Source organism: Microchirus variegatus (genome assembly GCF_963457635.1).
Source record: "Microchirus variegatus genome assembly, chromosome: 16".
Lineage (NCBI taxonomy): Eukaryota > Metazoa > Chordata > Actinopteri > Pleuronectiformes > Soleidae > Microchirus > Microchirus variegatus.
In genome coordinates this window covers 20,119,586-20,144,051 of record NC_139817.1, presented here as the reverse complement: position 1 = coordinate 20,144,051, position 24,466 = coordinate 20,119,586, and the positions used below count along the sequence as shown (strand labels likewise).

The 24,466-nt window shown below is 41.7% G+C and overlaps 2 protein-coding genes across 2 annotated transcripts in view; one reads left to right on the top strand and one right to left on the bottom strand.

Annotated features, from left to right (window-relative positions):
• The window catches only part of dtx1 (deltex 1, E3 ubiquitin ligase), a gene marked incomplete at both ends in the record, with an annotated part of 38,676 nt that extends 31,357 nt beyond the window's left edge, over positions 1–7,319 (top strand). The window contains 7 exons of the mRNA XM_083902675.1: positions 2,667–2,728; positions 2,913–3,074; positions 4,942–5,003; positions 5,109–5,267; positions 5,892–6,053; positions 6,901–6,990; positions 7,095–7,319. Of these exons, the coding sequence (XP_083758801.1) occupies positions 2,667–2,728; positions 2,913–3,074; positions 4,942–5,003; positions 5,109–5,267; positions 5,892–6,053; positions 6,901–6,990; positions 7,095–7,319 (922 nt within the window). The remainder of the gene's footprint in view (positions 1–2,666; positions 2,729–2,912; positions 3,075–4,941; positions 5,004–5,108; positions 5,268–5,891; positions 6,054–6,900; positions 6,991–7,094) is intronic.
• Position 7,320: 1 nt separating this feature from the next.
• On the bottom strand, positions 7,321–22,573 carry LOC310937992 (NLR family CARD domain-containing protein 3-like; the record flags this gene model as incomplete). The annotated part of the gene is made up of 11 exons (XM_083902383.1): positions 7,321–7,332; positions 7,424–7,525; positions 13,987–14,016; positions 14,939–15,149; positions 16,066–16,239; positions 16,493–16,666; positions 17,994–19,782; positions 21,121–21,296; positions 21,572–21,691; positions 21,835–21,954; positions 22,452–22,573. 11 exons carry the CDS (start codon positions 22,571–22,573, stop codon positions 7,321–7,323), a joined length of 3,030 nt encoding a protein of 1,009 aa, XP_083758509.1.
• Between the last annotated feature and the right edge of the window lie 1,893 nt (positions 22,574–24,466).

The following is a 24,466-nucleotide window of genomic DNA, read 5'->3' as shown; positions in this document are numbered from 1 at the left end:
GACTTTGAAGACCAAACCGTGTCCTCTGTACCTAATATTGTGGCCAGTATGTTTACAGTGAGATCTTTGTGAAACTATGAAGCGATGAAGATGATTCTTAATTAATGTTATGTTAATGCCAGGTCTGCTGTACTCTACACTTACAGTTAGTGCACACAACACACACAAAGTGAGATGTGGATGGTGTGTTGTCCCATTTTTCCCCTGTTGAGAATCATGTGTTTGATCGCAGCCTAAATTATTCATGCACTCATTCAAGTGGGCGTCTTGTCCACAAGTGTGTTTTGATTTGACTGAGACTTAAGGTCACGGCTAAATGAAGGAGTGACTCGGTTGTTTGTACGTTCAGGCTGTAGCTTGCTCGCTTTTTCATATTTGATGTTTGTGTGCAATAGCGTGCTTGTCGCTTGCTCTGCCTCCCACATGTTCCTCGGTGAAAACAAAGCCTGCCAAGTAACCCATGACTCACAGCAGCCTGTTCACCGACTGATGAGCAGCTGTATAGATTTTAGAACAGCAGCAGGTGAGCTCACTTCTCGTGTTGTGAAATCACTCACCGTAAAACTCTGCTTGACACCAAAATCAAACCGAAATGAATATGACTTTTCTGATGTGGGGATGTAAATGAAGAGTGCACAACAGTGTCCTTTTATTTTGATTCACATTCACTTGAGTCAGCTCTCTGGTCCACTGACTGTGTGAGACACTGATGTGAGACACTGGTGTGAGACCCTGGTGTGAGACACTGGTGTGAGACCATGTGAGACACTGGTGTGAGACACTGGTGTGAGACACTGGTGTGAGAACCTGTGTGAGACCATGTGAGACACGGGTGTGAGACACTGGTGTGAGACACTGGTGTGAGACACTGGTGTGAGACCATGTGTGTGACACTGGTGTGAGTCACTGGTGTGAGACACTGGTATGAGACCCTGTGTGAGACACTGGTGTGAGACACTAGTGTGAGACCCTGTGTGTCAGACACTGTGTGTGACACTGGTGTGAGACACTGGTGTGAGTCACTGGTGTGTGACACTATGTGTGACACTGGTGTGAGACCCTGTGTGTGACACTGGTGTGAGACCCTGGTGTGAGACCCAGTGTGTGACACTGGTGTGAGACCCAGTGTGTGACACTGGTGTGAGACCCTGGTGTGAGACACTGGTGTGAGACCCTGGTGTGGGACCCTGTGTGAGACCCTGGTGTGTGACACTGGTGTGAGACCCTGGTGTGAGACACTATGTGTGACACTGGTGTGAGACCCAGTGTGTGACACTGGTGTGAGTCACTGGTGTGAGACACTGGTGTGAGACCCTGTGTGAGACACTGGTGTGAGACACTAGTGTGAGACCCTGTGTGTCAGACACTGTGTGTGACACTGGTGTGAGACACTGGTGTGAGACCCTGTGTGAGACCCTGTGTGAGACCCTGGTGTGTGACACTGGTGTGAGACACTGGTGTGAGACCCTGGTGTGAGACACTATGTGTGACACTGGTGTGAGACCCAGTGTGTGACACTGGTGTGAGACACTGGTGTGAGGCCCTGTGTGAGACCCTGGTGTGAGACCCTGGTGTGAGACCCTGTGTGAGACCCTGGTGTGAGACCCTGTGTGAGACCCAGTGTGTGACACTGGTGTGAGACACTGGTGTGAGACCCTGTGTGAGACCCTGGTGTGTGACACTGGTGTCAGACCCTGTGCGAGACCCTGGTGCGAGACCCTGGTGTGAGACCCTGTGTGTCCCTGCCTCATATCCTTTCATGATATTGCTCTCTCAGGGCTTCCCCTGGCTCAGGGCCAGAGGCTCTCGCTAATATAATTTATTGATGCAGGTTTTGTGAGACCTGGTCGCTGCAAGGCCAGAGACAGTGCTTTATGGTCAAAGATCAAAGAGATTCAAAGAGTGTGAGTGTCTGTGGCTGATAAGCTGAGAGTTGTTCATCTCATGTGGCTTCTACCTTCTAGAGTCATAACTCTGGTCACATTTACATGCTGTATTTAATTATCAGGGTTTCTCAGAAAAGGATTTGTTCGTTGTCCACAGACATAATCATGTCAACTTTGGAATATGACACATCTGTGGCCATAAAGCTTAGGCTGATAATAGTGATTATTAATGTGATCAAATCAAATGTATATTGTATTGCTATTGTAACTTTAAATGAATGAATTGGTTAAAATAATCCAACCTTTAAATTAAATTATTTTACTTTTTAATGTATTTTCTACTTCCAATGTAAGGAAATGAAAGTTCTGTCGTTCTGTTGCCTCTGCACTTTGGTGTTGAAGAGAGACTCAGTGTCAGATCCTGAACCATGCACAAGTGAACTCTGTCTGCGTTTGCCACAAACTGCAGCCGCTTTCCAAATGTCATCCTGAATCAGGCTCTGCTGTGTTGCCTTGTACATGAGTCACGTTGTCCCGTCCTGTTACAGTTGTCCCCATCTCTGTGGTGAAAAAGTGCATGTGACGTTTTAACTGGAGGGGATTTTTTATTTTTTTATTTATTTTTTTGGGCTTGTGGCATAAAAACCATAACTCGCTGATTTTTTTTCAGCTGTGGCATCAAAGTTAGTACAAAGATAAGCATTTCTGTCTCCAGGTGAATGCTATGAGCAGGTCATTAGATACTGATTGATGTCCATGTTGATTTGTCTCCTGTGCTAGTGTTCCTGCGCTCCCAGTGAAGAATCTGACTGGATCTGGACCAGTGCACCCAGCACTAGCAGGTTAGATTACATAATTCAAATATCATTGTTGAAATGCAGCATGCAGTAGTGCAACATCCTTTCTGTTCATAAAGAGAGGCAGAATAAGTGAAGTGCTTTTCATGGTCAATGTTAGATGTCCACTCATATTATTTTCACTTCTGTGTGTGTGTGTGTGTTTGTGTGTGTTGTACATATGCATCAGGTATGACAGGTATCCTGATGTGCGCTGCAGGTCTGCCAGTTTGCCTGACTCGGGCGCCCAAGCCCATATTGCACCCGCCGCCCGTCAACAAGAGTGACATGATGCCTGTGTGTGGGATCAACGGCATGCGCCGCAAAACCAAGAAGAAACACCTGAGGAGAGGTAAGAAATGGACTGATCACTGACCTGCAGCAGTCTTTCTCTGTCTGCATGTCTGTTGTTTAGTGTGAAAACAAAATCAAAGCTCATTTTATTGTGATCAATGGTCTATAACTCCCATTTGTAATCCATATGCGTGTTGCCATAAATCTGAAAATTCTTGAGGAAATACATGCTACAATAAAAACACGGTGATGGGGGCTGGCTTCAGATGAATGAGTAAATGCAATGAAGAATGTTATGGCTGTTTCACGATGCAGATTGACAGAGACATGTGCAAAAAAAAGGTAATTAACAGGGGACTGTTGTACAGCCGGGGTTTGCGATGCGCTCTGGTGTGTGCTTGGATCGTTTTTTGGCTTGAATAAGTGCCGGTCGATGGAAACCGTGGAAACCACGGGTCTCCCAGGGGAGTCTTTGTCCTAATTGATCAGTGAGGCTGTTGGGTTTTCATCTCTGCACACAAAGGGTAACACTTATATTAACACAGCTCACATCGTTTCCTAGAAACTACATTTAAATAATAGTTCCTGCAAAAGAAAAGTCAAAAGAAAAAAATCTACAAAATGACAACAACCAATATTTTTCATATTTTAGTGTCATTATCAGGCTGTGCATCATAAATTTCCTCTTATTTTCTATTATCTCAGCATATTTTTGATACTTTCCCTCTTGAACTATTACATTACATGGATGATGCATCCTCTTGAAGTGGAAATAACAATGGTTGTTTATTTATGTATTTATTTATTGTATATATTTTTGTATTTGTTTTGCTTACTACAGTGCTAAAAGCTTTAGTGTTGTGACCTATGTTTATAGGTCTAACGTCAGTATCTCATGCACAAAATCAAAGCATCATTGCTCAGTGCTCACCAGAGGACAGAGGTGTTGCATCAGGACATAAAATCTGTGCCATATCAATACCAGGGCTGTGAATGAGCTGAGGCGATCACCAACGATCACCACGTTATTCTAATCTATCCTCTGGGCGTCGTTAACATCTACGGCTAATTTCATCAAATATGTATGGAAATATTTTATTCAAAACCATAAATGTGAACATTGTGGTGGTGATGGAGGAACATTAACATTAAAATGAGATTGACCCGTTTCTCTTTAAATCAAACCAGGATGTATTTGCAGTGTAGGTGAATTAGAGTGTGTTGCAGATTGAAGAATCTGTGTCGTGTGTTTATGCTGGAAGACTGTGAAGTAAAATGGAGAAGTGGTTTTTACTCCAGCCGGGAGATTTATCCCACTTTGCTTTCTGTACAGAAAAAGGTCAGAGAGGCTTTTGCTCTGGTTAAAAAAGCCATCAAATTTCAGTCGCTGTTAAATGTTTCTCCTCCTTATTTCTGTTTTTTATCCTTTTACTTCATCGCCCTCTGCTCCCTGTCATTATCCCTTAACTTTTTGGTTAATGAGCTGTTCTTTCCCTCTCAGAAAGTCTCTCTCTCGCTCTGCTCTTTTCACTGAAACTCAAATGAACAAACAAAGGCTTTGGGGGGAAAAGAGGTTGCCTTTAAGCGTATTAGGGGGTGTACGCTGTGGGTCTGCGCTCATCCATGTGAGCCTGGGTGCACATGGGGATTAGAGAGGCTGGTTGCTGTGTGCCAGTTTAAAGGTGACCTCCTCTTTGACATCACAGACATCACAGTGAATTCACATGCACAGCTCCACTTTTATCAGGAAAAATAAGACCTGATGTCCAGGCCCGAGTGGTTGCTGAAAGTGTTGAAAGTTTGTCATCTAAACAAATGTTGTCCGGTGGTTTGTCTTGCCTTTTTTCATATTTACCAGTGGTGTGAAGATGTAAGTGATTGTCAAGTTCTCTGTTAGCGACTGATTGTTTTTCTCACACGACAAGGTAAAAATCCAGAGGATGTGGTGCGGAGATACACAGAGAGGATTAAAGTCATGCCAGACGAGGTAAGAAAACGCCTAGAGACGCTGCATTCTCTCACCATTTGATTGGAAGTAAATAAACAAGTCGTGCAGAATGGCAGCTGAAATATTTTTGGTTGGCTGTTCCAGGACTGTACCATCTGCATGGAGAGGCTGGTCATGTCATCAGGCTACGAAGGTGTCCTGCAGCACAAAGGCATTAAGCCAGAGCTGGTAGGCAAACTTGGCAAGTGTGGGCACATGTACCATCTGCTGTGCCTGGTGGCCATGTACAACAATGGCAATAAGGTGAGTACAAGCTTTTAGCCAGACATTGTTATGCCGTCACACTAAGCTCCAATGATAAACGTGTGTTTTACTGCTTGACAGTGAGTCGCAGAGTGAGTTGGCCAGTGCCATGTCGAGTTTAGGGGACATTAGCTTTAAAATGAGGTTATTACCACATTCTTTTGTGGTGGTCAAAAAGCCAGATGTCCTATCTCCAAATATGTATTTATTTGGATTATCAGCAGATCAGCACTTTTTTTTTTATGGGACTGTGTTTGTCAGTAGAAAACAGCTCAATTGGGAATTTATTTAGACTTTGCTAATATTAGAGCCAGTAAAAAGAAGACAAAGTACAACTCTCTTATATCAATATTTTATATATCTATATATAGTTTTAAAAGATGAAAATAAAATAGCCTTTTTCATACTTACAAATGTAAATCTAATGAAAAGTACATTCAGTTCATTTCAGTTAAAACTGTTTAATTTAAGCTGCGAAATGATTTCCTTCATACATTTAAATGTTGAGAACTATTAATTTGATTCAAGGATGAAATCTCATCGGCAGTTATCTCGTGTGTGTGGGTAAGTGAAAGCAATTGTTGTTAATCCCATAAAATTCTGTTTATTTCTGCTCGAAACCAGGATGGCAGTCTTCAGTGCCCGACATGCAAAACCATCTATGGGGAGAAAACCGGCACTCAGCCTCCTGGGAAGATGGAGTACCACGTCATTCCTCACTGCCTGCCCGGCTACGCGGACTCCAGAACCATCCGCATTGTCTACGACATTCCTGCCGGGATCCAGGTCAGACGTTCCCCACAAAACTTCACTAAAACTATGTTGCTGCTCCAGTGATGTGATCCACCAGCTGCTGCTTATCCACTCCGTGTTGACAGACTATTGCAGGGTCTTCACATTATCAAGAGTTTGTTTCACCTCTCATCCAAGAGGCTTCTTCAGTTATCTTCTTCAGTCCTGAAGCTTCTTCAGTTCTCAAGCTTCTTCAGTTCTCAAGCATCTTCAGTTCTCTTTACAGTCCTGAAGCTTCTTCAGTCCTGAAGCTTCTTCAATTCTGAGGCTTCTTCAGTTCTGAGGCTTCTTCAGTTCTCTTCTTCCGTTCTGAGGCATCTTCTGTTCTCTTCTTCAGTCCTCAGTCTTTTTCAGTTCTGAGGCTTTTCTGACTGAGAACTTTCACTGACACATGCTTTTAATTCTATTCTTTTTTTTAAATCTTTTCACATAGCCATATACAGCACCTAACCTTTAGAGTTTTAAATTTGAACTGTTTGTTAATGTTTGGGCTGACCGGGTTCAGAGACTATAGTGTGTTGTAATGACAATAAAAGAATCTTCTATATTCCAATTTTAATGAAGGATGTGTCTCATTTGCCCCAGCACTCAATGCAATACACATAACATTCACTAAAAAGTAAGAGTAAGGGGCCTTTAAAGACAACCTTCGAAAATATGATATGGAGAGAGATAATTTGATGTACAATAGCATCTCCAATGATGTTTATAAAGGGCATTGTAAGCGATGTGAACAATAAAGCTCACCCTGTGCTTGCTGTTGACATTTCATACACAATTAAGACTTAATTGAAAGTGAAGGAGTTGTAATGTTTGTTTCTCCCATCAACATTCTCTCCAGACCAATGAGCATCCCAACGCGGGAAAGAAGTTCAGTGCGCGAGGCTTCCCTCGACACTGCTATCTCCCTGACAACGAGAAAGGCAGGAAGGTAAGCAGTAACACAGGAAAACAGGAAAGGGTGTCTTTAATCATTTAATCAGAGATTAAACAGACACTAAATCAACCCCCCCCCTCTCTTTGTTTGTACTCCAGGTCCTAAAGCTGCTGATCATGGCCTGGGATCGACGCCTCATCTTCACCATCGGTACGTCCAGCACCACGGGCGAGTCGGACACAGTGGTGTGGAATGAGATTCACCATAAGACAGAGTTTGGCTCCAACCTGACCGGCCACGGTTACCCTGACCCCAACTATCTGGACAACGTCCTGGCAGAGCTGTCGGCTCAGGGGATCGGCGAGGACAACCTGAAGGACTGACTCAGTTCCTGAGCTGGTACACAGGAACACAACACACCCTCTCACAGAGAACAGGGACACTGAACGATGGGCTGACACTTAACTCCTCAGAAAACAACAAGTACCCTGCAGACGCGGTGGCCCAAGAGATTTGAAAAAGTGTCCCCAAAGTGTCCCCAGTACTGACCAATGTTGTGAGCATGAGCTGCGTTCATGCCAGAGTTTATCTGAGGGTTGAGAAATGTAAAGAAAAAGGTGGAGCATCCGTTTTTTCTGGTGGAGGCTGAAAGTCAATGGTATTTAAGCCTTTTTCAATTTCATTTCACGCTGTTTCTCTGCACCTGGAGTCAATGACGAGGGGCCAAATTTATACAAAGGCATATCTGTAAATGCATGGCCCAGACTAACACTGCGTGGATGTAGAGTGAGTCACTTAATCAGCTTTTGCTTGATATTTTGATGATACAATTAGGAAAATATCATATATATAACTATGATCATTTATTATTGACCTTTAACAAGTGGTCACATTGGGGTTCCGTGATTTAAAGAAGAAGATCTGGAGATACTGATCTGACATTTTCAAGAGGTGACTCCACAGATCATTTGCTGTGTGAAATGGATGTCGTGCATGTAGAGGCTTCCACAGACATAAAGGGCGATGAAATGTTAGTGTTTGGTGATAAATATGTGTTGTGTGGTTAACCTTGTGGACTGTCTGTGTGAGGAGACGTGACATCTACGAAAACAAGGTGATGCTAAGGCTGTGGAGTGGGAACTTACTGAGCTCCAAGGTTAAACTCATGTGTTTTGTTGACATGCTGATGAAGCCGATCTCCTATGTTGTTTTTCTCCCCGTCAAAGCGAAATATGCTTGACGTGTATATGGGGTGAGTGTGTTATTGTGCCTTCTGAGGCATAAACACGTTAGGGTCAAGTCCAAAATAAGAAAATCTTCTTATATATGGACGCTCCGCTTTATTAACACACAAGTTTTCCCAGTGGCGAGCTATCTTGGGCTGCACTCCTGCTCACCTGCAGTTTACAAGTCTCCTGTGAGCTCGCTTGCTACAGTGAACTGTGGAACATCTCACTCCCTGCAGAAGCTTCTGCACCCAAGAGTTGTTTGGGCTGATCCTGACATAATGGCTTCATCTCAGCTCTCCTCTTCGACAGAAGAGCGTTGTCATTCTAGGAACCAGGCAGATGTTGGTGTAGTGAGAAAGTAGTTGGTATGTTTGCAGCCAATTGCTCTATTTCTTTTTGCCCATGAGCTAAAGACTACTCAAGGGTCCTTGCTGGAGATCTTGCGATGTTTCATCTACTCTGAGATAAAAAGATAAGCCAGCGCTGCATAGTTCTCCATAAATACATCTGTCCATAAATATTGGGACATCGACACAATTCTCTTCTTTTTGGCTCTATACACCACTACAATGGATTTGAAATGAAACGAACAAGATTGACTTGAACACGCTTTCTATGTGCCTCCCACTTTTTAGGGGACCAAAAGTAATGGGACAATTGAATGCAAAGCTATTTCATGGACAGTTGTGGGCTATTCCCTCGTTATCTCATCTTCAATTAAGCAGGTAAAAAACTGTGGTGGACGACAGAAGAATTATTTCCCTGGTGAAGAAAAACCTCTTCACAACAGTTGGCCAGATCAAAAACACTCTCCAGGAGGTCAGTGTATGTGTTTCAAAGTCAACAATCAAAAGAAGACTTCACCAGAGTGAATACAGAGAGTTCACCACAAGACGTAAACCATTGGTGAGCCTCAAAAACAGGAAGACAATTTGCCGAACAACACCTAAAAAAGGCTGTTACAATTCTGGAAGAACATCCTATGGACAGATGAGACCAAGATCAACTTGTACTACAGTGATGGGAAGAGAAGAGTGAGGAGAAGGAAAGGAACTGCTCATGATCCAAAACATACCACCAGTGAAGCATGGTGGTGCTAGTGTCATGGCGTGGACACGTATGGCTGCCAATGGAACTGGTTCCCTTGTATTTATTGATGATGTACCTGCTGACAAAAGCAGCGGTTAAGATGGACAATGACCCAAATCGTACTGCAAAAGCAACCAAAGGGTTTTTTAAGGCAAATAAGTGGAATGTTATGCAATGGCCAAGTCAATCACCTGACCTGAATCTGATTGAGCATGCATTTCAGTTGCTGAAGACCAAACTGAAGGGAAAATGCCCCAAGAACAAGCAGGAACTGAAGACTTTTGCAGTAGAGGCCTGACAGAGCATCACCAGGGATGAAACCCAGCATCTGGTGATTTGCAACCAAGTATTATACAATGAAAGTTTGATTTATGATTGTTTAGTTTGTCCCATTACTTTTGGTCCCCTAAAAAGTGGGAGGCACATATAGAAAGTGTTGTAATTCCTACACCGTTCACTTGATTTGGATGTAAATATCCTCAAATTAAAGCTGAAAGTGTGCAGTCAAAGCACATCTTTGTTTCATTTCAAATCCATTTGTGTCTATGTCCCAATATTTATGGACCTGACTATATCTGATAAATTTTAATGAGCAGGGAATGTTTTGTGAGGTTTATCACGGTGGGCACCCAGCGCTGAGTGAATCATAGTCTTCCATAGCACTTTGAGGCTACACTTTTCGTTAATTCGTTACATTTTTGGGGGGGAAATCTGTCTTGAATTGCAACGAAACGTCTCTTTTGTTGACATTTATAAACTGGCTTGCAGTGCTTTGAAATATATATGATATACATATACATTTGCAGACGTGTTATACCTTTGAATTCAAGCTCAATTTGAGTCAACGGTGTAAGTTTAATTTATTTTTATACTCTTCTATATGGAAAATGTAAAGACTGGCCCTGCTTATCTATACACAGGCACATAATAACATGAATATATCAAAACTGGCAGAGGTTTGTCAGAATGTCAGGGACTGTTGTGATATATATGACATGTTATAGACGTCTTATATTACACATACTCTTAGCGTATGCTGCTGTCGTTACCTTTATGTAGAATCCACGTAGCTGGTTCCCTGTGGAGTTCCAATAAATTCAGTAAATGTGTCTTTATTAATGGTAGTGGAGCTTTTGCAGCATGAAAACGGCCTCCCCCACTAATTACCATTTCTTATTCTTTTTTTTTTTTCTACACATCCAGATCATGAAATGACAACAATCTCGGTTAAATATCAGCTACAGATAATATTTGTAGCTACTATTCATACTGCTCGTTTTAGCTGAATTGAAGCAGCAGTGTGATGGGATTCAACAAAAGTCATTTTTAAAGCCCTGGAAATGTGGTTCGCTGTGTTGTGATTGAAGGTGAATGAAGTGGTAAAATACAGATCATGTTGATCCAAACAGTTGGTGCATCAACATCTTAATGAACAATGTTACTTCATAATCTATGGATTCAGATTCAGTTTGTCATCATTTTTAGACCCTGAAGATCATTATGCCAGTGAATGTTTTCACTGCCCCCAAGTGGTCAAGTTTAAATATTTAGTTATGTTTCCAGTGGCTTTAAAATGTTTAAGTGTGTGTATTTGTTCTTAAATCCCATCATTCTGGTGCAAATCAAACCAATAAAATGTAATCATTGACCCAGGAGGTGAAAGAGTGTTTGTTTTGCCTGTTTAATTTCACGTTTTTTTGCTTTCACACTTGTTTTGCACCCTTTATAACACGGGACTGCAGGAGTGAATGCTTTTGTATCTATCAGGTTGATTCTTTCGATGCTGATTCAAGTTTCATTAACTAGAGAAATCCAAATGTTTGCTTCTTCCAAGCGTCGGCGTGGCCGTGGAAACGATTGCAGGCCCTTCAGAACTTTTCAGGTGTGTACAGACTTCTCAAAACATGGCGTGGTGTTTGTTCGACGAAGGCAGAGAGTGATGGTGTTTATGCAATTTTACTATTTTTTAAGATCTACATTTAGTTAATGTGTAGCAAGGAACCCAATGTGTGTTTAAGATGACAGCAGATTTCTTCTTTCTTTTTTTTTTAGGGGTGCCTACCTCCCAGTTAATGAACTAAAGGCTTGTGGTGTGATGACGTATTAGAAACAAATATTTTTTATGTCTGTTTTTGAAAAGAACTATTACATGACATTGCTACGACTCTTTATTCAGACCCATTCCATACTATTTTACATTTATAAAAAGAGAAAACAGACTTTGTCCCAACACCTGAAGTATTTACAGCCGTCCACTGCAAACTGTACTTCTTTCTCTAAGTGATACCTTAACACTTTGTGTGGATTATACTGTACATGTGTGTGTGTGTGTGTGTGTGAATGTGGTGCTGAGCATGCGTAGGTTCATGTCCTTTAAAGATACAGTAATGTTCTCCTAGAGGTGCATGTTAACCAAAGTGTTTTTGCTCTGTTAGAAACATCACCGTGGTTCTATGGTGATTCAGCACTGTGGTTTCACACTCTTTTCTTCCTGATCAGATTTGAATGACACAGACGGACGGGGATGAGATGGCGTTTGGCTGCTCTCTCCTCACTCTTTCACTGTCGATGACGTAGAAACATCTGAATGTTTTGCATCTAAAGTGCCCAAATTAATTGACTTTATTTACACATTTCTGTTCCTTGATTTCTCTGAACCTCTGTCTACAAAATTGCTCTCAGAAATGGGTCACAGACAAACTGAGGTCGTCTGAAAGTACGCGATAGGATGACATTGATATAAAGGGCTTCTTAATCTATCAGTCTTTATTGAATTGTGATGACCTTGTTGCATGTTTGTGTGTTTCTTGTTGAAAAAAAAATAAATGTGCCCTTCACTGGGGTAGTTTGACCTTTCTTTTTCCTCACTGCACTCTTTGAAACGTCCTTGGTCCTCGCTGTGCTCAGCTCCTCAGGCAAATCTGCGTCACCGGCTCCTGTGTGTTGGTGCTGTGGTGAAGAGCAGGAGATGGTGCATGTGAGACACAGAGCTGACGCAGTAACAGTTCAAAGGTCGGCATCTTCAGAGGGTGGAGAGGTATCTAAACTGAATTGTGAGGCCCTGCTGTTCCTCCTCTCACCACTCACCCTCACATACCTCTGGAGAGGAGGCTGTGCTGCATCACTGCGGGTTAGGGTACAGCCACAAACAGTGTTTGTTTGGTCATGTCCTTTGGTTATGGTGGTGACACACCTCTTTTTATTTCATTTTAATACCTCATCATTTGTTTGAGCCCCGTTTGGAAGAACTTCGGAACAAGGGCCTTTCTGCAAGGAGTTTGCATGTTCTCCCTGTGTGTGCCTGGGTTTTCTCCGGGGTTCTCCGGCTTCCTCCCACAGTCCAAAAACATGCGATATGGGGATTAGGTGAATAGGCCACTCTAAATTGACCGTAGGTGTGAGAGTGTGAGTGAATGGTTGTTTGTCAACATTTAAGGAAAGGGAAAGAACATAAAAGTAATTTAAAAAAAAAAAGTAGAACAATATTATAATAAAAAAAGTTCTTGAATTTGAGGGAACTGGACCTGGAAAGTTCTTGAATTTGACCTGGAAAGTCCTTGAAAGGTCCTAATTTGAGAGAACAGTGTTGCTTATGTGGAAGGACTCTGACAAAAAACCTGTTTCAGTGTTTACAGCCTCTTAGCGCCCTCCAGTGGGTTATTGCCCCTCGTGTGTGTGTGTGTGACTGTGTAATTGTCGGATGTGTGTGTGTTTCTGTGAAAAATAAAGGACTTTTATGGATTTTTATGATAAAACACCTTTAATGTCAGGACACTCAGAAAATTGAGGACATCATTTGAGGACTGAGCATTCTCTTGTTTTCTAGACTCCTCCCCCACATGCACCTAGACCGAAAACCCCCCAAATCCTAAAATTTCACAATTTTTACAAATTAACAATGAAAATGTGTTGATTTTGCGAACTAGTGGTCAGTTTTGGAACTAACACTGTTTGAAAAAAGTGTTCTTTTATTAGGGTTCAGGGTGTGTAAGAACCCTGTTGAAACTGAACAAACTTGTCATAGAGCTTTTGTACTATCAGCTTCAAACTTGGTGAGGTCACTGTGGACCAGGTGAGGATCGAAGGTTATTGAAGGTTTTTTAAATTATCGCATGGCGTACAAGATAGGGGGCGCCAAATTTGGTGAAAATTCAGATTTTGAACAAAACATAACTTTGCGATGGAAGGTCTGATCCAAACTAAACTTGCTTTGGTTCATGATGGGTAGTTTCTAAAGACAACAATGAAAAACGGGCAAGTTCGAAAACAGCGCCCCCTGGTGACAGCAGACGGAATTACGTTTGGTATTTCAACCAACTTGTCATAGAGCTTTTGTGCAATCACCTTCAAACTTGGTGAGGTCACTGTGGACCAGTTGAGGATCTAAAGTGATCTAAGGTTTGTGTCAAATGTTGCATGGCGTTCGAGATATGGGGGCGCCAAAGTTGGCGAAAATTCAGATTTGTCAAAACAGACAACAAAACTCATAACTTTGTGATGGAAGGTCAAATGTCCTTCCTTGGATTGATGATAGTCCAGCCCTGATGAAGTCTATATGAAAATATTCAATTTCAAAATCAGCACCCCCTGGTTGCTGGAGATAACATTACATTTCACACTTTTCCATACTGCTCTAACAGGGATTGTTGTATCCACAACCGTGTCACAGTTCAGACCTCAGGATGAAGCTCATCTTCTGTCAACACACACACATCGTCCTCTTCACTCTCACCTTCATCAAGGTCATCATCACAACCTCCAACTGTTGAGAGAAGACGACAGAGTCACAGCAGTGAGTCAATGATGCAGCACATCCACAACAAAGAGATGTGGAATAAGTCCAACATGAATATGAAAACAAATAAACTATATGGACAAAAGACTGTAATGAAGTACTCAAATACATAAAGAGTATTTGAATATGGAGTTTTGCAGCTATAACAGCTTCCACTCTTCTTGGAAGACTTTGCTTTTCAAGTGTTTCCATGTGAATTTGTGTCCATTCATTGTGTAGAACATTGATGAGGTCACACACTGATGGTCTGACTCACAATCTCTGTTCCAGTTTGTCCCAAAGGTGCTGGATGGGGTTAAAGGTCAGGTCACTGTGTGGTCCAGTCAACTTCTCCCACACCAATGTCAAAGTCAAACCATGTCTCTATAGTCGTGGCTTTGTCCACTGGGACACAGTCATGTTGGAAGCATAGCATTGTCCAAAATGTCTCTGTATGCTGAAGAGTTCAGATTGTCCTTCACTGGAGGTAAAAGGCTCTGGTCTGCTCATTCGAATCATTTCTTTATATTCTGGTCATTTCTTTATATTTTAGTAATTTCTTTATATTTTGGTAATTTCTTGATATTTAAGTAATTTCTTGATATTTAAGTCATTTCTTTATATGTTGGTCATTTCTTTATAGTTTAGTAATTTCTGTATATTTTAGTCATTTCTTTATATTCTGGTCATTTCTTTATATTTTAGTAATTTCTTTATATTTTAGTCATTTCTTTATATTCTTGTCATTTCTTTATATTTTAGTCATTTCTTTATATTTTTATAATTTCTTTTTATTCTGGTCATTTCTTTATATTTTAGTAATTTCTTGATATTTTAGTCATTTCCTGATATTTTGGTCATTTCTTGATACTTTTGTCACGTTTTTCATTAGAACCTGGACTCTACTGACCTCACAGTCTTCAGTCTGTAGTCTGGACTCTACTGACCTCACAGTCTGTAGTCTGTAGTCTGGACTCTTCTGAAGATCAGACAGAGGCTTCACTCCTGAATCCTGCAGCTTGTTCCCTCTCAGGTTCAGTTCTCTCAGGTGTGAGGGGTTGGACTTCAGAACTGAGGCCAGAGAAGAACAGCTGATCTCTGACAAGCTGCAGCCACTCAACCTGAATAAAGAATAAAACACACAGATAAAGTTTTTTGTTTTAATGTATGAGTCAAATATCAGCTGTAAGGATCTTGTTGTGATGAAAATGTATTTTAACATCTAACACTGGACATTTTCTCCAGTGTATTTAGAAAGCATTAGTCATGTGACTGTGAGAAACACCAGTGTGTGAAGGTTCACTTCAAATAAAGACGTTTGCACATCAACACTGCCGCAACGATACAAATAAGTCACAGGTGAATTTCAACACAGCCTCACTTTTCACATCAAGTTCAACTCAATGAAATGAAGAAATGATAAGAAGCAGAAAAATAATGACATCACATGAAGAAACAGGTGGAGTCAGTGTTTAGTGATAATCCTGAGCGGTTCAATACTGCCCTTTACAGGTCAAAGTCCTCAATCACATTTCTTTAGAATCATATCTGTTCTTATCTTAGACTTTATTTCATTTGATTTATTGATTCTTTTGTGTTCAGTCAACCAGCTCAAAGGTGCATTACCACCACCTTTATTGCCGCAAAGCATTCTGGGACATGGTCGAGTCCTGTGACAGTTGGGACACGCCCGCGCGACGGTGCTGTGACATCATCAACAACACTCATTCTGATTGGTTACATGTGAACGTGAAATTCAGTGACTGATCTGAAAACTACAGATTTGACTGAAACACATTTGAAAACAAATAGAATTAAGGTGAAAATAAATGTGGTGAAAAAAGATGTCGGGTGTGAAAAGATCGTAATTCTACATCTGAGAGAAGAAAATGTGGAAACATGGAACAAGCAGAGTTTAGAATGGAATTCATTCATTCACCATCACTGATTCAACTCATGTGTGTGAACATTAATGAGGTTCAGTTGTGGATTAAACACCTGAGATTTACAACAGTAACAGAGAGTCAGTGAACTCACCACAGAGTCTCCAGTCTACAGTGTGGACTCTCCAGTCCAGAACACAGCCGCTTCACTCCTGAATCCTGAAGATCGTTCTCACTCAGGTCCAGTTTTCTCAGGTGAGAGGAGTTTGACTTCAGGACTGAGGCCAGAGAAGAACAGCTGTCCGCTGACAAACTGCATTTATACAACCTGAATAAAGAATAATAGATGAGACTTTAGACAAAGACTGTGTGTGTGTGTGTGTGTGTGTGTGTGTGTGTGTGTGTGTGTGTGTGTGTGTGTGTGTGTGTGTGTGCGTGAGTGCGTGCGTGCGTGCGTGCGTGCGTGCGTGCGTGCGTGCGTGCGTGCGTGCGTGTGTGTGTTCATCATTGAATCAAATGAGTTTAATCTTAATAGAATGAAAGTTTAATAAAACGACAGCAGCTTCAGTCAGTGAACTCACCACAGGGTCTCCAGTCTACAGTGTGGACTCTCTAGTCCAGAACACAGCAGCTTCACTCCTGAATCCTGAAGATCGTTCACACTCAGGTTCAGTTCTCTCAGGTGAGAGGAGTTTGACTTCAGAACTGAGGCCAGAGAAGAGCAGCTGTCCTCTGACAAACTGCAGCTCCTCAACCTGAATAAAGAATAAAAGCTGAGTCAGTGTTGGATCATGTGCTCAGAGCTGAGAGCACGACTTCACACTGAGTCTCTCAGACATAAAGTCTGTGATTCTAGAAAATATCAAATGTGACTCTTTGTCACAGAAAAACATTTTCATCAACATCTTCTCTTGTTGTGTTGGACTTTGATGTTCTACATGAACATGGAGTCACAGTGAGGTGTCCATCATGTCCACAGTCTGAGTGTGTGGAACACACCTGGGACCTGGACTCATGTTGGTCTGACCCGATCAGCACTGACTTCACAGCTGATGGTTATTAACAAGCTAACGTCACTTTACACCTCTGTGTCTTAATGTAAGCTAAGCAGTCTTCTCTGGTTCTGATCAGGTCTTTGGGTTTGCTTTGACCCGTGTAGACCAGAGCACGGATACCTGACCCGGGTCCTGACCAGTCGGACTGGGTTTGGACCAAAATCCACAGATGTTTGTCAGACTTGGGTCAGGTTTGGTCACGTCGGTTTACTTTAGTGAAACAAAGAGTAAAATATGGTGAATTTAAATGGCTTTTTATTGCTTTAGTGAAACAAGGCTGTAAAAATGTCATAAATAGATGTAAAAGATGTAAACATCTGTGGTAGTAAGTGCAAAGTGATCAATAACTGAGCCAGTTTTCACCACAGGTCAGTGAACACAACACACAGAGTATTAAGGTGATCAATGGTGGACGTTTGTCCTTTTCCTCCACAACAACTCAACATGAACCACCATGTACATCTGTGCGTTTATTTATGTCTTTCTTTGGAAAACTTTATTGATAACAACAGGAGAACGGGCTTGGTGGAGCATGGATAATTATAAACCAAAGAAAAGAATCGTTATCATTATGATATAATGAGATATCATTTTGAAGCGTTTTATCATTTCATATTAACAGAGACTTACTGAGTCATTTCCACTCATTCTTCATATTATTTAAACAAAGTTGAGTTCTGAAGAATTCACATGAGTGGATTAAAGAGAAGAGTTAAGAAGTTTAAGCAGCTTTATTTGACCTTTGACCTGGTCAAACATGTGTTTGTCCTCATGCTTCATGCTGTGAATAATTCATAATAATGATAGAGTTGAATATATGATGTTGTTGTTGTTTAAATCATAAATCTGTGAGGAGATGAGTTATATTTGTAAATCATATTCCAGGTTAGTAACATTTAAGGGAAATTATTTGTCTTTGTCCATGTTTGTCTCAGTGTGAGACACACACCAGTCACTAAAAATATTACTATTAGTTCTACAACTATGTAGAAAAATACAGTCTGTTATTGATCATGTCTGTACTCACACAGCCTTCCTGCAGTTCCTCAGAGCTGGAATCAGTCTGTGTTTTCCCTGGACTGATGTTCTGTAGTCGTTCAGGTTCAACTTATCCAGAACCTCCTCAGACATCTGCAGCATGTAGGCCAGAGCTGAGCACTGGTACACAGAGAGTTCCTGTTTTCTGTCCTTTGACTTCATGAACTCTTGGATCTCCTGATGCACTGATTGGTCTTTCATCTCTGTCCGACAGTGGAAGATGTTGATGCTTCTGTCAGGTGAGATGTTCTTCATGTTCATCATCTTCAGGTTCTCGATGAATCTCTGTAAGTTTTTTTGACTGTTCTGAGTCTGACCCAGCAGACCTCCTAAGAGACTCTGGTTGGACTCCAGACAGAGTCCATGAAGGAAGCGAACAAACAGGTCCAGGTGACCATTTGGACTTTGAAGGGATTTCTCCATGGCTTCTTTCAGGAACACATCCAGAGAAGTGGAACCAACACCGGATTTTGTTCTGAAAAAGTCCTGCAGTACCTTTGTCTTCCTGTTGGTGAAACAGTGGAACATGTAGACTGCAGCCAGAAACTCCTGAACGCTCAGATGAACAAAGCAGTAGACTGTTTTCTCAAAGATCACACTCTCTCTTCTGAAGATCTCTGTACAAACTCCTGAGTAAACCGAGGCTTCTGTCACACTGAGACCACACCGGTCCAGGTCTTCTTGGTAGAACATGATGTCTCCTTTCTGCAGATGTTGAAAGGCCAGCCTCCCCAGCTTCAGAAGAACGTCCCTGTTGGCCTCCATCAGCTCCTGGGGACTTGTCTCACATCCTTTCTCGTACTTGTTCTTCCTCTTTGTCTGAACCAGCAGGAAGTGTGAGTACAGGTCTGTCATGGTCTTGGGAAGCTCTCCTCTCTGCTCTGTGGTCAACATGTGCTCCAGAACTGAAGCACTGATCCAGCAGAAGACTGGGATTTGACACATGATGTGGAGGCTCCTGGACGTCTTGATGTGTGAGATGATTCTGCTGGACAGATCTTCATCACTGGATCTCTTCCTGAAGTACTCGTCCTTCTGGTCGTCAGTGAAGCCTCGTACTTCTGTTACCCTGTCAACACATGTAGGAGGGATTTGATTGGCCGCTGCAGGTCGAGAAGTTATCCAGATGAGAGCTGAGGGAAGCAGATTCCCCTGGATGAGGTTGGTCAGGAGCACGTTGACTGATGACCTTTGTGTGTGTGAAAACAGCGTCCTGCTGTTGAAGTCCAGTGAGAGTCTGCTTTCATCCAGGCCGTCAAAGATGAACAAAGGTTTACAGTCAGCGAGCTTCTCTGCACTGACCTTCTCTAATGTTGGAAAGAAAACATGGAGCAGCGTGAGAAGACTGTGCTGCTCATCTCTGATCAGGTTCAGCTCCCTGAACGAAAGCAGAATCAGCAGATTCACATCCTGGTTTTCCAAACCCTCGGCCCAGTCCAGAGTGAACTTCTGCACCGAGAAGGTTTTTCCAACACCAGCAACGCCGTTGGTCAGGACCACTCTGATGCGCCCCTGCTGGTCAGGTAAGGCTTTAAAGATGTGGCAGCACTTGATGGGAGTGTCCTGGACCATCTTCTTCTTGGAGGTGGTCTCCAGCTGCATCACCTCATGTTGAGTATTGACCTCTTCACTCTGTCCCTCTGTGATGTAGAGCTCAGTGAAGATCCTGTTCAGGAGGGTTTGACTTCCTCTTCCTTCAGTTCCTTCAGTCACATGTTCAAATCTCTTCCTCAGACTGATCTTATGTTCATCTAGAACCTCCTGCAGACCAACATCTGCTGAAAAACAAGAGACAAAGTCAGACTGAAGAAAGAATCTGAGCAGCTGAGGATTATTTTCATCAGTAACAGAAAAACTAAAAAACCCTAAACGTCTTTCTGTGATATTGTTGTCATATGTTGTTTGTTGTCATTTTCAGATGATGACTTGAATAACTTTATTCTGAAAGACTGAATCATTCTACAATGATTGTGGTGATTGTGAAGGAAAGTGTATCTGCATAGAAAACAACAACAATAGAAAAGCTGGAGAATGAAAATCACGTTATGCACTCTTTACGTCACATGTTCTTTACGTGACTCGCTCTTTACGCCACACAATCTTTACCTCACTCGCTCTTAACGTCACATGTTCTATACGTCACATGTTCTTTACGTCACTCGCTCTTTACGTCACATGTTCTTTACGTCACAGGATCTTTACGTCACATGTTCTTTATGTCACATGATCTTTATGTCACATGATCTTTACGTCACATGATCTTTGTCACTCGCTCTTTACGCCGCACAGTCTTTATGATACACGATCTTCACGTCACTCGCTCTTTACGTCACATGTTCTTTACGTCACTCGCTCTTTACGTCACATGTTCTTTACGTCACACAATCTTTACGTCACTCGCTCTTTACGTCACATGTTCTTTACGTCACACAATCTTTACGCCACGTTGTTTACGTCACATGATATTTACGTCACATGATCTTTACGTCACACGATCTTTACGTCACATGATCTTGATGTCACATGATCTTTACGTCACTCGTTCTTTACGCCACGTTCTTTACGTCACATAATCTTTACGCCACATATTCTTTACGTCACATGATCTTTACGTCACATAATCTTTACGCCACATATTCTTTACGTCACATGATCTTTATGTCACATGATCTTTACGTCACATGATCTTTATGTCACATGATCTTTACGTCACATGTTCTTTACGTCACATGATCTTTATGTCACATGATCTTTACGTCACATGATCTTTGCGTCACATGTTCTTTACGTCACATGATCTTTATGTCACATGATCTTTACGTCACTCGCTCTTTACACCACACGATCTTTACACCAAATGATCTTTATGTCACTCGCTCTTTACGCCACATGTTCTTTATGTCACATGATCATTACGTCACATGATCTTTACGTCACATGATCTTTACGTCACATGATTTTTACACGCTGTGATGAAGGAGCTTCAGTCAAACATTGGCTTAGTTTTTAATTTTCTGTTGATTTATCATCATCTTAAATATTGATGCTGTTTGACGGAAGAGAACAAGTCCTGTTTTCAGGAGTGAAGCCATCAGCAGACGCATGTTCTGTCTTACTCTGTGTCTGTAGTCCAGGTCCTGGTCCTGGTCTGGGTCTCTGTCCACACTGGGGACAGCAGGAGTCTCCTGGTGGACCAGACTGGTCCCAGTATGAGTAGACTGGATCCTTCAGGACGTCCTGACACAGAGGACAGCTGGACATCGGCTCGTCCACAGAAACAGGAAACTGGTCTCTATGAAGACATTTCTTTATTAGTGACATGTCAGGGACAGGTGGACGTGTGTGGCTGAGACAGTGAATGAAAACCCTCGTCCCTCAACTCTTTGTTTGTTGACCTTCATGAACTGAAGCAAATGTTGACGACTGGAGACACGAGACAAACTTGTCCTCTGATGTGAGACATTCTGGGTTTATGTCCTTACAACTTTGTCTCACAGTGGTTCTGATGGACTGTGTGTGTGTGTGTTTTATGAATCTGATTCCTTCACAGGACAAAGTGTCTCTTACTTTGTGTTTGAGGCTCCAGGTTCATTACTGAAGGCTGGAGGTATGTTCATGGACCGGTCACTCTTCAGAGACAGACCGCTGGGTCCCGGAGACTCTTCTCTCCGTCTCTGGTTCTGACGTCTGCAAACACAAACATCACATCCATCACTGATGATGTTCTTTTTAAAGCAGCCTCAGTGGTCAGTGTGACCTCTGTTGCTGACTGTGTGTGTGTGTGTGTGTTTTATGAATCTGATTCCTTCACAGGACAAAGTGTCTCTTACTTTGTGTTTGAGGCTCCAGGTTCATTACTGAAGGCTGGAGGTATGTTCATGGACCGGTCACTCTTCAGAGACAGACCGCTGGGTCCCGGAGACTCTTCTCTCAGTCTCTGGTTCTGACGTCTGCAAACACAAACATCACATCCATCACTGATGATGTTCTTTTTAAAGCAGCCTCAGTGGTCAGTGTGACCTCCAGAGTAGACCTGAGCTGCTGCTTTAGCTCTGGTATGCTAATGTTAGCCAGATTAGCCAGTGGACAGTGGACACAATGCTTTCATGTTTGTTTAGTGAAGATTTATTGCGTAACATGAAGCGAGCTGCACCCAGTTATGATCACACTGATATGACAGAACACTGCTCTCAGTAGATCATATAAAACAATGGTTAACCTCTGTAAATTATTCATCTCATGTGCAATAACACATTTTCATCATCTTATTTGAACTGAGTACAGATTTTTCTGTGTGGTATATTCATAGATGTGAAATGCATGTTTATTATTTATTAGCTTTTAACGCGACTGTGTTTGCTGCTCAAACACTGACGGTGATAAATCACTTGTTCTATGATGATCACACACAACATGAACAGTTACAGGTTTGTAGCAGCTCTCTTACTTTGACTCTGAGGCTCCAGGTTCATGGCTGAAGTTCACATCAGGTTGAGGTTTAGACCAGTTAGACTTCACAGACGGACAGCTGAGTCCTGGAGACTCTGCTGTGTCCTCACCACCACTCATCTTCACAGAGACACAGACTATGGGACCGGGTCCGGGTACTAAAGTATTTCCTTGTTTCGTATTCAACCCAAATATGAAAAAAACGGAAACAGTGCTCCTTCGTATTTAACCAAAATAAGGAAAAACGAAAGAAACAAAACAAAATAACGGCCCAAATTTGTTTTTTGCAAATTCCTTCTTTTGGTTTCGTTCCTTAATTCTCGAGACGGCGGCTGACAGACCGGAAGCGGAAGTGAAGTGTAAAAACTTCAAAACAAAAGCGTGCTAATTTATTGTCATACAGATTATATACCATTCTCTTTATACACTGTAATGTAGTACATGTATTTTCGTGAAAAGTGAAACTATAACAGCTGGTTGTTTGGGAGAAGGACATGTAGGCTATAATTATTATTTTAGCTGAGTGTGTGAATGGATATTGTAGAAAACGTTTACCCTGCCGAAATAAGCTAGCCTCTAATGTCACCAGCAGAGGTCGCCATCAGCCGCAGTCAAGACAGACATGGCCAATAATAGTGTTAATAATTATTTGAAAATCAAAACTTGTGATTAAGTTATGATGACTTCAGCGTCGATGTTTAGCCACAAGGTGGCGCCCGCATCCACCCAGGGATGTATTATGTTTTGTCTTATAGCCTATAACCCTGTATGATTTGGAATACAAATATGCTGAGATGGAGCTATAGTATGTAAACTGGCTCATGACAGGTCATCTGGAATACAAAGCAATCTTACCTGACTCAAATGGATCAACATCTATGGAAGTCTTGTATTGTCAGCCCAGGGCAAAATGCAGTAATTTAATAATATATATATTTAAATGCATAGTAATTATTGATTGTTTTTATTATTTAATTAAGGGTTTTCTTATTCACGCTCAAGTTCAGTTTTGTTCCCTTGGTTATAAACTCTTCCAATTGGTAATATTGTGTTGTGATCAGTTCAGTAATTAAGTAAGTAAGTCAGTCGCATTTGACAAATGCACTTTTAGACAGAAGTCAAAAAAAAAAGTTTTCCAGCCCTTTTTACGCTGGGGCTCCACCTGCAAGCAAGAATGTGTGTGTGTGTGTGTGTGTGTGTGTGTGTGTGTGTGTGTGTGTGTGTGTGTGTGTGTGTGTGTGTGTGTGTGTGTGTGTGTGTGTGTGTGTGTGTGTGTGTGTAAATAAAAGTGCAACGTAGTAGAACCATATCTCTCTTCATAAGTCTCTTTGGCTTGTCCTCATAGGAGAACCCTTTTTGGCTCCAGTTAGAACCTTTTAATAAAGGTTCCACCAAGAACCTCAGCCCTTGTAGAAGGACCCTTTTGGAACCTCTATTTCTAAGAGTGTGGGACTGCAGGTGTGGAGACGTTCTAACTCTTACCCACTTTCAAGTGTCTCCTGGAAACACAAACTAATCACTGTGGTTCGTGACACTGGGTCAGAAACCAGAAATTGTTCACTTTTAAAAAGATGAAAAATTGCTTTTACTTATTTATTTTAAATTCAATCGATGAATTCATTATCAAAATCGTTGATTGTAAATCATCTATTACTGTTCTGCTTTAGAATGGACTTTAGACAGACAATTCAATTCTTAAGAGTTAATCATTTATTAATGGAAGTGTAAAAAGCAATTACTTTATTGTGAAGGGCCACTTTTATTTTCCTAGGCACAAATTTGACACTACACGTGTTAGTTGAAATAATAATTTACTGAATAATACCGCTGTGATTCATTCACATTAACAATCCATCAGTTATTTGCAAAATAAAATACAGGTAATGTGTTACTCTCCTTCTTCTTCCTGTCAAAATAAAAGCCCTCATTCAGGAAATATCTATTGACGTTTTAACACGTTAGCTCAAAAATAGTGAAGTGGCATCAAGAAAACACATTTTACAAAATAACTGT